This window comes from Montipora foliosa, chromosome 4 (assembly GCF_036669935.1).
Source record: "Montipora foliosa isolate CH-2021 chromosome 4, ASM3666993v2, whole genome shotgun sequence".
Classification (NCBI taxonomy): domain Eukaryota; kingdom Metazoa; phylum Cnidaria; class Anthozoa; order Scleractinia; family Acroporidae; genus Montipora; species Montipora foliosa.
Window position 1 is genome coordinate 35,057,397 of NC_090872.1, and position 12,500 is coordinate 35,069,896.

General features: G+C 39.7%; 1 protein-coding gene across 6 annotated transcripts in view; it reads right to left on the bottom strand.

Annotated features, from left to right (window-relative positions):
• The window catches only part of LOC138000688 (OCIA domain-containing protein 1-like), a 22,813-nt gene that overhangs the window by 5,433 nt on the left and 4,880 nt on the right, over window positions 1-12,500 (bottom strand). For 2 of the 6 annotated variants that reach the window (XM_068847265.1, XM_068847266.1), the window contains exons 5-7: window positions 9,035-9,112; window positions 1,966-2,080; window positions 419-495 (exon numbers count right to left, since the gene is read on the bottom strand). In XM_068847265.1, coding sequence (XP_068703366.1) covers window positions 419-495; window positions 1,966-2,080; window positions 9,035-9,112 — 270 coding nt within the window. Of the gene's footprint in view, window positions 1-418; window positions 496-1,965; window positions 2,081-9,034; window positions 9,113-9,230; window positions 9,304-10,656; window positions 10,750-12,264; window positions 12,371-12,500 lie in introns of those variants that run through there. The other 4 variants (XM_068847267.1, XM_068847268.1, XM_068847271.1 and 1 more) reach the window with 3 other exon arrangements.

The following is a 12,500-nucleotide window of genomic DNA, read 5'->3' on the forward strand; positions in this document are numbered from 1 at the left end:
CTTGTTCCAGGTTCTGACTGTGGACTCTTTTCGTACTCATGTAAAAGTTTACTAAAATTAAGCGCTATTTCTGTTGACAGCATCGATTTATTGAATTGAACTTTAACCGAATGAAAGCATGTTAAACTGATTGTCATTTGTCGCGGCATTGAAAAAGGGGTTCCCTCAACAATTTTGCGCTCTATAATGGCAACGTGCCCTCGTCCAATTAAGGATTAATTCACTTGTATTTTCAAAGTTTGCGAATTTTGTGAAATCTTTGAAAATACGCGTGAAAATTATCCTTAATTGCCCTCCGGCAAATAAGATTACATAATATACTAATACGGAACAAGTACGGAAAAAAAAGAGTATAAAGATAGTTAATGGTGACTGCACCATCCCTTCTCTAAAGAAGTAAAATGCAAACTACACACACCTTGCAAATCTTCTTGCCGTTCATGATTATTATTTTCCATTTGCCAGTCTCCTCTGCTCGAGCCATGACTTAGAGCCCTTTACGTAAAGAGGAAAGCATTCAAACTTTAATGAGTTTAAACGAACAAAATTAATAGAAACAGGCTTTCTCAAAAAATTGTGCGAAAGCTAACAAGTCTAAGGTTGAATGACTCACAAGCTAGGCCAAAGTTTTGAGGCAGAGGGAACCAAAAAAAAAAGACAATAATAACAATAATAATAATAATAATAATAATAATAATAATAATAATAATGATGATGATGATGATGATGATGATGATGATTCTGTTCTGCATAGCTTTGGCATCTAAAATCCTCTCTCCTGAATGAGAGTAACTATGCGTACAGAATAAGCAACACCATCATCACTCATTTGTTTTACATGGATGATTTGAAAACCTATTCACACTAATATAATATTCATCATCCCATGCGATGACGTATTAGTCATCATATAAACCTGAATAATAAATTATATGCAAAGTTGTTCGGTTCGCAAAGACGGCCACGGATGCGGATCAGGACGATTCTTCTCCAGCACGGCCTGCTGCCGTTTCGTCGGTGGAGTTACAGCAGGCCGTGCTGCCTTTGCAACCACAAGCTCGTCAATAGCCACCGCCACGAGCTCCTGTCATGCAGGAGGTTGCAGGTTTGAAGCCCGGCTGGATCAACATCAACACTCAGGATTTTTAATAAAGTAACTGAGGAGAAATGCTGCCTTTGTATTAAATTTCATCTGCAATTTTTAATGGTTAGATCTTCAAGTCTTCCTGGATAAGGACTATAAACGGTAGGCCTGGCATCTCACAAAAAGTTATGTGAACTATGTTCATAAGTTCCCTGTGGGATGTTAAAGAACCCACACACTACATTGAATTCGAGAGGAGTAGGCGATGGAGACTGCCCTGTCACAAGTGGCTGGCTTGGCGGGAGGTGAATATTTAAAAAGGCTTATGGTGTATGAGGCTACCTAAGCAGAAACATTAGTCAAAAGGACTTTGCTGAGTGCTGGAACATGTAGATGTAGATGATGGAGATTTTGATATCATTCAAACATTTAAACAGGACAAATGCTGGTGGTCAATTTACTTCAGTGTTCTTTCTTTATAATACCGGTAAAAGTCATGCCACATTGTACATTTATATATATAAATACATTTATTGTCTTCAAATTTGAAATGTAACATTTATTTGTTTTTATACTATGTTTGACAGTGTCATGTGCTTGTGAGAAAGATGATAAGTTGACTAAGGTAGCTAGTTGTTTGGCAACAGGCAAAAGGAGCCTGTAGGTTTGCTTGTACGGTTGCTACATGAAGCTCTTTCATTTTAATGCCTTCATTTGTTTGAAAATTTATGTCATACAGAGTCTACACAGTCTACCCTATTAAAGACATGCAACTACCTTCCTTCATCAACAGGTAGTGAACTGGATTCCACATGTCAGGAGGCAAACCTTAGGTAAGCGTTACATGTACCTAGCAGAGTTTCCTTAACATTACCACTTACCTCCTACTGGCTCTTACTTGATCAGCAAGCTTAGAATTTTCTAGCCGCATAATCTTTTCTACACAAGTTGAATGATATGAAGTTATGCCAGCAATGAATCCTACTCCAAATATGCCTACGAAAAAGCACAATATTAGTTTACATACATGTATGACACAAATATTATAGATTTAAGCAAGCCTTACAGCTAATAATAATAATAATAATAATAATAATAATAATAATATCCTCCTGTAGAGGTCCTGCAAAGTTATTTGCAGGTGGCAGCGTTAGTGAATTACACGAAAAAAGAAAAATCCAAGTTGAGAAAGCTTAAGAGAAGTTTTGTAGGGAGCAAAAAGCTAGATGAGGCCAGACAGGTGAACTGGAAGTTCCAACAGGACCCCGGAAGTGTATACGCTTGTTTTGGAAAAATGCTTGAAAAACAACACGAAAACGAGAAGCCAAGTTATGATCGAACTCTGTTGCAAGGGCAACGAGTAATGGCGGCATAAAGACGTACGTTGCTGTCGCCCGCCCATTTTTCTGCCCTATTTTGGCAAATGGCCGTTTATTTTGGTCAATTTCTCAGCAAAAGAAAAACCAGATCTTCAGCTTCCTCCGACGAGTCAAGTCTTTCGCCGGAAATAAAAAAAACCAAGCAGTACTCCTCGCCAACGCACCACGAAGACGAAATAATGACAGCTCTCAGTATGACACAAGATGTTGGTGCAACTCTGCAAGCAATCCTAGCAAAACTGGAAAAGCTTGATTCAATAGAATCAGCCGTGAAGAAGATTGAAGCCAATCTCGAGAACTTAGAGAAACGAACCCAAAGGCTAGAAGATCTCCAAACAACAACGAATAAAGATATTGACGACCTAAAAGAAGGAATCAACTTTACCGGACAACAACTGAAGGAAAAGACAGAAGCTGCGGAGAAAGCGCATCGACTCTACGAAACTCAATTAGCAGAGCTGACGACAAAATGCCAGAAAACTGAGGTTCTGCTAGAGGAGGTCCACACTAAAAATCTTTACTTAGAAGCCTACTCTCGCCGGGAGAATATTAAATTCACCAACATAGTAGAATCGACAGAAATAGGCGGCCGCTCTGATGAAAACACCGAAGAAGTTCTTCGAAATTTTTTGGAACGGGATCTCGGTTACAGGGATGCAAGGAGCGTAGAAATCCAGCGAGTACATCGGATCGGTAAAAGCAAAGATGGAAATCCGCGTCCTATTCTAGCCCGTTTCCTCAGGTACAAAGACTGTGAGCAGATCTTTAAACTTGGTCACCGACTTAAAGGCACTAACTTCCAAATGTTCCGAGACCTTCCCAGGGATATCATTACCCGAAGAAAAGTACAGATGGATGCTTTTAAAGATGCCAGACGAAATGGAGTTGCTGCCTCCTTCAGCCAGTCGCAACCAGACAAACTGTATATTAAAGGTAAATTGTGGCCCGTCGGGCAAAAATTTACTGTCTAACCCACATAAAATAACTTTGTTCAGATTGACCTGCAAATTTCTTCAAAGGTTTCGCAGTTTCTTTTTTTTTTTTATTGCCAATATGCGTTTAACTAATTAGAGGCGGTCGACAGCTTAAATAGTCTAACAGAGCTACAGGCTTTTTCTCTTGTTTACTGTAGCAAGATGCCTAATTTCTCAACCAAAAGTCTTTTAGTAATTTTATTCAATTTGTGTGTGTTTTCGTTGTACTGTCTCCAGGGCATAGCAATCTATCTCATCAACAATAGCTTGAAGGCATGTGGTCATTTAGATATCTTTTATTGTGAAAATGCAAAACCGTCTTTCATCACTCACAATACAACAGATTTGAAAATAGTTTCCCTTAATGTCAGGGGATTGGGAAACAATGCCAAAAGAAAAGAGGTGTTTAACTGGCTGAGAGTAAAAAAGAAATCTATTTATATGCTGCAAGAGGTCCATTGTTCTCAAGAAACTACTGATAAATGGACTTGTGAGTGGGGATATAAAGCGCTCTTCAGCTGCTGCAGCAGCAACAAAGCAGGGGTTGGTATTCTTTTCAACAATAACTTCAATTGTCAGATCCACAAGGTTTTCTTGGATCCGAATGGTCGCTTTTTAATATGTGATATCGTTGCTGATAGCAAGCGTCTGACTGTGGCTAACATCTACGCTCCGAATGAAGACGATCCAAACTTCTTTCAGGATTAATATCCGCTGTTAAGTCTATTCGGATCGATTCAAATTTTCAAGATCTACAGAACACCGACCACGAAAAGGAGCCACTTACAACAAGAATTTTACAAGTCAAAAAAGCAACTACCTTAATATATAAAAAATTGATCAATATCAAGAGCTTAACCCCCGAGTCAAGTCAAAAAAAATGGCTACAGGATTGTGACCTACCAACAAATGACAACATAAATTGGACTGCTGCTTATATTTTAGCTAAACAATGCACAAAGAGCACTAAGCTAATAGAGTTCCAGTTTAAATTCTTACATAGACGCGTATCAACCAATAACTTCTTATTTAGAATAGGTCTAAAGGGCGATGAAAACTGCAGCTTTTGTCACACCTCCTCTGAGTCACTTATTCATCTTTTTTGGACGTGCAGCCACACATCTCACTTTTGGAATAAACTTACTGAATGGCTGATAAACCTAAATGTACTTCCTAGGGATTATGCTTTGACAAATACTACTGCTTTGGGTCTGAGGCCAGATATCTCTCAATTCGCACTTCTTATAAATTATTGCTTTCTCTTAGCACGATATCACATATGGCTCGCTAAGACAAAAGAAGGACATCCAAACCTTACACATTTCATACGCACTTTAAAATCACGATATGAAATAGAAATAAAAAGTGGAGACACAAAGAAATGGAAACCTCTTGCAGGATATATGAGGATCTAATTAATATTAGTATATTTCTTCACCTATCTGTATTTATCTCCTACCTATTAGTTTCTTTCAAATCTCCTGTCAGGTGCATATCTTACATTACCTGTAGTGAACCACATGCCTTACCCTGTTTTTGATGCCTCCATAGTGCAACTTCAAGCTGTAATGATAATTATCTATTTTTCTTCTTTTTTTTTCTTTGCCCTTTGTCGTCACTGCATGTGTTAGTAGTACTGTCTTCACTGTATTTGTTAGTCGTGTAGATTTGTTAGTCGTCGTAATTCAAACACTGTTAAAATTAGAGTAATATCATGTAAATAGAGCTAGTGCTGTAAGTAGTCAGTGTACTGTTCGTAAGCATTGTATTCTCTTGTATTGTTGCAAATAAAAAAAAAAAAAAAAAAAAAAAAAAAAAAGGGCAAGAGGACGAAAGGAGGAAGTTTGAAGATATTGAAGAAGCGAGCGAATTTTGGAGAGAATTATGGGAAGGAACCGGAACTGGAAACGCTGGAATGGAATGGATTGAGGATGTTACAGAGGCAATGAGGGAAGCAGTTCCTGAGATACCCACAGCCGAGTTTAAACTTACGGGGGACAAAGTAGGGCAGATGATCAGAAAGAAGAAGAACTGGAGTGCCCCTGGCCTAGACCTCCTTGCAAATGTCTGGTGGAAAAAGGTAGTTGTCAGGACATGGCTAGAAGTTTTCAAGCAACCGGGTATATGAGAGGGACTTTCCCTTTTTTGGTTTTCTGGAGGGAAAACTAGTTTGCTACCTAAACCAGGGGAATTTACGAAAGACAACCAGCGACGAATTACTTGCCTTATATACATGTAAGTGGTACATGTCGTGCCTCCTTGTGGATCTAATGAGTTATGGCTTCATGCAAGGAGATCAAAGGGGGGCTAAACAGGACTGTTCTGGTACTGTCAACAACCTACTCATTGATTGCATGGTGTGTCAGGATGCACAGAGAGGCCATAAAAATTTGAGCAAGGCGTGGATCGATGTCTCTAAGGCATACAACTCGGCGGATCATCGATGGTTAGTGAAAATGTTCAAGCTTCACAGATTTCCAGAATAGTTTGGAGTCTTAATAGGGAAACTCACTAGGAGTTGGAACGCAAGGATCGTCATGGAAACTTAGTAGGGTTGCGAGAGTTCAGAGATCATCCATTTCAAGAAAGGTCTGCCACAGGGTGATTCCCTTTGTCCAACATTGTTCACCCTGTGCCTCAACCCTATTGCTTGGAGTTTGAGAGCCACAAGCGGTTACAAGCTATCAAAACCAATCTCTTGTAAGGTTACACACCTGTTATACATTGATGATTTGAAGATGTATGCATCATCGGAGAGCAACTTAGAAAGAGTCATGAGAACTGTAAAGGGAGGAATGGACTGTATTGGATTGAAATGGAATGAGAAAAAATGTGCGGTATTGCATGTGAAGAGAGGGTGTGTAAAGCAAACGGAAAATAATTATGAAGATTGATGAGCTGAAGTCGATCAAGAGCCTTGGAGAAGAAAGTACTTACAAGTTTCTGGGTGTACTAGAGAACTCTAAGCAGGAAGATAAGTTGGTTCTTGAGAATGCGTCGAAGGAGTAGTTGTGCAGATTAGCGATTATTTGGTCCAGTCCACTCTCAGGCCACTCTAAGGTAGTTGCAACTATTAAACCAGTATGGGCTACCTGTGTTATCGTATTTAATGTGGACGGAGACGTGGCCACTGGCTAAGATTATGGTCTCTCAACTTACCAGTTCATAGCCGAAATAAATTACTTCGCTTGCACGAGGAAATTTTGCGCTTTGACTGCTCAAGGTGGTGTACATGTTAAATATTCTAACAGTCGGGCATTTAGCTCGCATCAGCCGCTGTGAAAAGTTTCACACGTTATCAACAGAAAAAAGTTGCATATTGTCCCCAGTCCTAGACACGGCACTTACGAGACAAGTTAATAAGGCCAAGGCCAAGTTATGACGTTCGTTGCATCACCATATATTTCCAAAATAGCATCACCAACTTACCCTAGCCCGTAAATGTAGGTACATTTAAATTAAACATTACAAATACTGATCAGTGTTGGATCCTTTTTGATGTTGTCCAAATTAAACTACTTGAATTTTGGAAGTTTCGACTTCCGCCCTCTCCGAGACTGCTGTGTGATCCATTAGACGACAATGTCGGAGAGCATCAGTTTTACTTGAAAAAACGTATCGACAACCAAACGGACATAAAGGTGCACTTTTGCCATTTAAACTGGGCAAACCTTGGTCAATACCCAGAGATTTTTTTCCAAACTCAAGAGCTGAAAGCTGCTGCAGCATTGTATCATAATGACCTCTGTGAATTACACTTAAGGAAGGAGTTGTCAATGCTTCGTCACTTTTTCGAAGAATACTTAAAAATCTCTCAGCACGAATTGGCCTTGTGCGGCAATGTTCGCAAGATTCCTGATTGCAGCATGAAAATTGCAGCTGATACATTTTCCTACAGCAAAGACTAACTTAAAACTGGTACTCTTGCTTGATTTCTGATAATTCCTCGCTTTCCATCATTTTACGAGTGCTTGCATTGGAAAAGGACTTTACTCGCTCGTGAACTCATTCTAAGGGGCTAGAGCCTTCGCATGGCACACTCAAAATCTTTATAGGAAAAGAATCATACCTCTTATTGTGCCAATGTTTTTTGCATGTGTCAATGGCATGATCCAAAACTTCCCCCCCCCCCTTTTTTTTTAATTATTTCCTCTTCCAGCAGGCTGTTATCTTCCCATGGGGAAGGTACATCTTCACTAACACTGATAGACAGTGTCACCCCTGTAAGCTCCTTTGAAAGAGGGGCCCAACAGTGTTCAGTGGGCCCCTGGTGCATAGCAAGTCATAACGAGGACATCTATCTTCAGATTTTTCCACAATTCGCCCGTAATTAATTAAATTTGGAGTAAATTTTGTGCTCCAGTCAGGTCCCGTCACATATGATTGTCACCGCCCCCTTATTTTCGCGTTCCACAATGGGCTTTAGAATTTCTTATAGGTGACTAGCATGTAAAGCGCTTGTACTGCTGTGGAACAAAGAGGCATACCAATAGACAGAAAGTTGACCATTGCGCAGCCAAGAAATTCTCTCCTTTCCCAATTCATCTCTACAGTATATCTCATTTAATGAAATTTGCCCTTTGACTTGAGATGTGAAAGTGCTGGTTGAGACGACGAGCTCCTTTTTTTGACATTAACGGAATACCTTGGTCGGGGAGACAAACTACGTGACCTTCTAAATCAAGACTTCAGTAAAAGGTAGCCTGATGGGACCAGTTTGGCGCCGCTGTAAGGAAAATCATGGTCGGGATAATTGGGCTGATCATTTGTCATAAAAAATTTGCCAATATTAAAATACCGACTAACTGCTGAAGTATACCCACATTTAAGTTATTTTTGTCACCAGCAGACAACGCTACCGTTTCGTCAACAACCATTTCTGAAAGTTCACTGATAAAGTTCACTTGAGCACAAGTGAAATGAAAATCTTTGTGCTCTTTCAAGGAAAGGTCATTTCTTTTCGGTGGAAGTTTTGCTTCAACAAGCCCAGTGTATCTGCTAGCAGCTTTTCTGTTTTTTTGTGGTGGTAGGAGGAGGCGCTCGATAGTTGATTTTGAGATCTTTTTCAGTTCAGGGATTGCCTGGAGGACATGTCGGCGCATCTTTTCTATGCTGACTCCATGACAATATTCGGTATCTTCCCTGCAACGATTATGCGCAGCAGCAGATCTAGAGTGCTGGCCTATAAACTCCTTCACAACAGCTACAATCTCCGGAAAGTTACTTGACACTGAGGGTCTTCCCAAGCTGACACCTATATTATTGATTGAAATTAGGATAAATGCACGAATCTACAGTACACTATCATTTTTGTGCATTTTCAGTACAAAAAGTAAACAGAATGCATTCATTTGGTTACAAACATATACATACATCTTTATTTGATAATGCAGGTTACAGAGAATGGGCAAGACCTAAGTCCTGATGTGGACCTGCCTTACTTTAGTCATTAAACAGATTTTAACATTTAGAATAAAAGGATAAAAATTCACATAGAAGGAATATACAATAAATATACTGTATGAACCATAACACGTCATATATATGTATGTACAGCTGTACATTTGTATAAGCACTTAGTTGACAGTCTGACGGACCTGACGAGCATGGAGACTCCAACGTCGAAAATTTTGAACTTTCAGCTTGAAAATCGTTGGTGTGGAGAACCTCATTATCTATAACAAAGAGTAAAGTATGTTACATAACTTTGTCAAGAGCTATTCAAAACATTAAAGTGAGATACGTTTTATGTCGAAAAAAACAAGCGGCTGTAGAGGAAACAAGATATCTAACCTTGAGTTAATTCTTCTTCTGAACTGTAGTTGAACATCCATGCAGGTGTTGTCCTCCATTTTGAAATTTTTCACTTACAAATGAATTATGTGGGACAGGGTGAAAGGTTAAATTGTCTGATCTTGTGAAAAATACATTTGTTACTGAGATGGTGATAATGTTGATACATGCACAAATCACGCAAGTGAGCATGCAGTGATCTGTTCCCTTTTTTGCAATTGTGGCAAAGCCAGCAAATTGTCACGTGCCGGGGTATCAGGGGTCGGTTGTTCGAGGCCTGGTTAGCGCTAACTGTTGGTTAAGAGGTATCATAACCTATAGGTTTGCTATGGTATTTAACGCCGGTTAGCGCTAACCATGCTTTGAGCTACCCTTCCAAAAGATAATTGACCTATTAAAGCGCGGCCTTAAACATCTTTTGGACGGGGTGCGATTTAGGGAGTACTGTGAAATTTTGCCGCAGTTTAATTTGCTGGGTCACTCAAAAACCACAACAACAACAACAACAAAAATGACAACAGTTCATTTTGTTTTCTAGAGTTGTTATAATATAAATTATACTACATACTTTTAGTTGTTGGAAGGCGGCACCCACGCATGTAGTTGTTGGTATACAAGAACTTTACCAACAGCTACTTCCAAGAAAGGCCTATGTATGAGAATGACAGGGAAATAGCATATTGGGACATTCCCCTGTATGCAGATAACACGCATGTAAAGGCGAATAGGATCGATGCTACCATCGTGGACAAGGAGAACAAGAAAGTATCGGTGAAAGAGATGAGCTGCCTGTGGGTTGAAAACAGGGAGGAGAAAGCTGCCAAAGACAACAAAGTACGGGCCATTATGCTGGGAGCTCAAGCAGAGATACCCTGAACATCGTGTGACACAGTACATTATTGTGGATGTACATTGTACTCGGAGGTTACTCAAGAGATGTCAGGAAGGCATTTAAAGAGCTAGCGGGAGATAAAAGTGACACAATAGCTCTGCAGATACAGAAGTCACCCGTACGAAAATTCTGGGCGAGACGCGGGCGAGATTCGGGCCATAAAAAGTCTCGCTGATGAGCGATACAGAGCCTGACGATAATCAGCCTGACAGGAGCGATAAAAATTGAACGATAAATGAGCGAGAATGGAGCGGGACATTTGTACTACTCTGACATTTGGACGATATTCTGAGCGATAAACGGGCGAGATTCAGGTCCATAAAAAAACAAAAATCACGCTAATGAACGATACATTTTTATGGGCGTGACGTTAGTTTATGGCTTATAATTTCGGGTGTTACGAAAACTAACACCTAAGACCTGGTCTTAGCTTTCGTAGTACGAGAACTACAACCCCGCTCTTAGTTTTCGTGCGAAAACTAAGACCCTTTGTTAATAGCGGTAATTACGTCAAAGAAACCCAGGAAAACTTACCGCTACTCAGAGATTTGGGCACTGTATGTTGTTTCCTCACACGATTAAGTTTAAACAGACACAACGCCATGAGAAGCTTGAATGTTGTACGACCTTGCGCGACAGACAAAAAAGTGGCATTTATTGGCACGGAAACTAAAGATAGGGTCTTTCGGAGAACGAGAAACTCTGTCTGTTAACCCTTTGGTTATAGCAAGAGTCCATGTTTTGGTTGTAACCACTAAAAATGTGATACACGCATTCTCCTGTCCGCACACATCTTCCAGTTTCAAAACAAGTCCACAATTTAGCCGTAAGTCACGCAAACAGTAAACGGATGCCCGTAGATGGTCAATTTTATTATGATGCCTGATAGGGGACTGAATAGTTTTACATGTAAGACATAAGTGATTTTCTGTAAGTTTCTCCGTATTTATCTGACTCACAAGCTTATTTCTCAGCTTATTACAATGAGGATATGAAGTATCATCTGTCAGGGGGTGAGGGTACATCGCGCTATCCTGGTACTTTGACGCGTTATTTATAAGAAACATTGAAATTAGTATAAACAGAAACAAAATAGGCCATAATTGAAACTATGCCTACTTTAATAGTGCCATTATAAATTATAAACTAGAAAATCCCCTGCCTGCCACTCCCCCCACCCCCATAGACAGTACCACTGTTTTTTGTTTGCGTGACTTACGGCGACATTATGGTCTTGTTTTGATACTGGAAGCAAAATAACAAATGTGCATCGACAAAATAATTCTTGTATCACATTTTTAGTGGTTACAACCAAAGGGTTAACAGACTGAGTTTATCCTTATTCGAAAGATACTATCTTTAGTTTCCGTGCCAATAAGTAAGCGAACGATCCTCGACCGAGACCAACTGCAGTTAAAACATGACCCTTGTGATCATTGCGTGGACAGTCATGTAAGACAGAAACATGTTTCAGTTTAAGGTAACTTAAATAAACAGAATGTACCAGCTTTTAGCATAGAACGAAATGCGACTGAAGTCATTCAAAGTGTCCATAATAAGGTAGGCATGTTAGTAGCCAGGTTTCCACAGTGATCTGTGATCAGATAGCGAGGTCGTTTCTAGTTTCTCATTTATTTTAAATCTTCATACATTGTTTAAAATCTATTTCATAAAAGAGAAAATTGTTTCCAGCAATATTAATTAGAGCAAATAAATGCTGTTTTGATCTGGTTGATTACTGTCCTAAATGGGAAGAAAAAGCTCTGCATCTGTGTAGAGATTCAGATGTTTGGTGAAATGCACAGTTACGTTAAACTGAAACGCGCGCCAAAAGCGGTTGCAAATATTTAATTATCGATAGCCAAAACTCAAACATTGCTCTTCCCTATTAAAGGTTTTCCGTCCAGCGACAAGCAATTCCTATCATTAAAAAATTATCCTCCGTTTTGGGCAAGCAGGATAATGCTGTCTTGAGGTAGCTACATGTACATGTAGATTGCTTCTCCTGAACGTGCTAAGCTATTTGAACTTACCTCTGCGGATGCGGGTGGGTATCACGCTAAATGTATCACTTGGAAAAAATATCCAGCCATATACGTATTTTAGCTCAAAATTCAGAGCGGTAAAAAATGGTTTGCTCACCTTTTACCCGGGGACAGACTACACGTACAGAAATGCAGCAAATAATATAATACATTAGAACGACAGCCAGAGTTAAGTAACTGATTTGCATTTTTGAGTACTCCCTGATCTATTTCTACTAATCTTTTCTTATTGAATAACAAGTAGGGAGCACTTATGTATCGAATAACAAGTGAGCAGCCTGAGTTTCGCCGATAATACAGCGTGACAAATGTCTCGTTACTGCGGCGTAAATG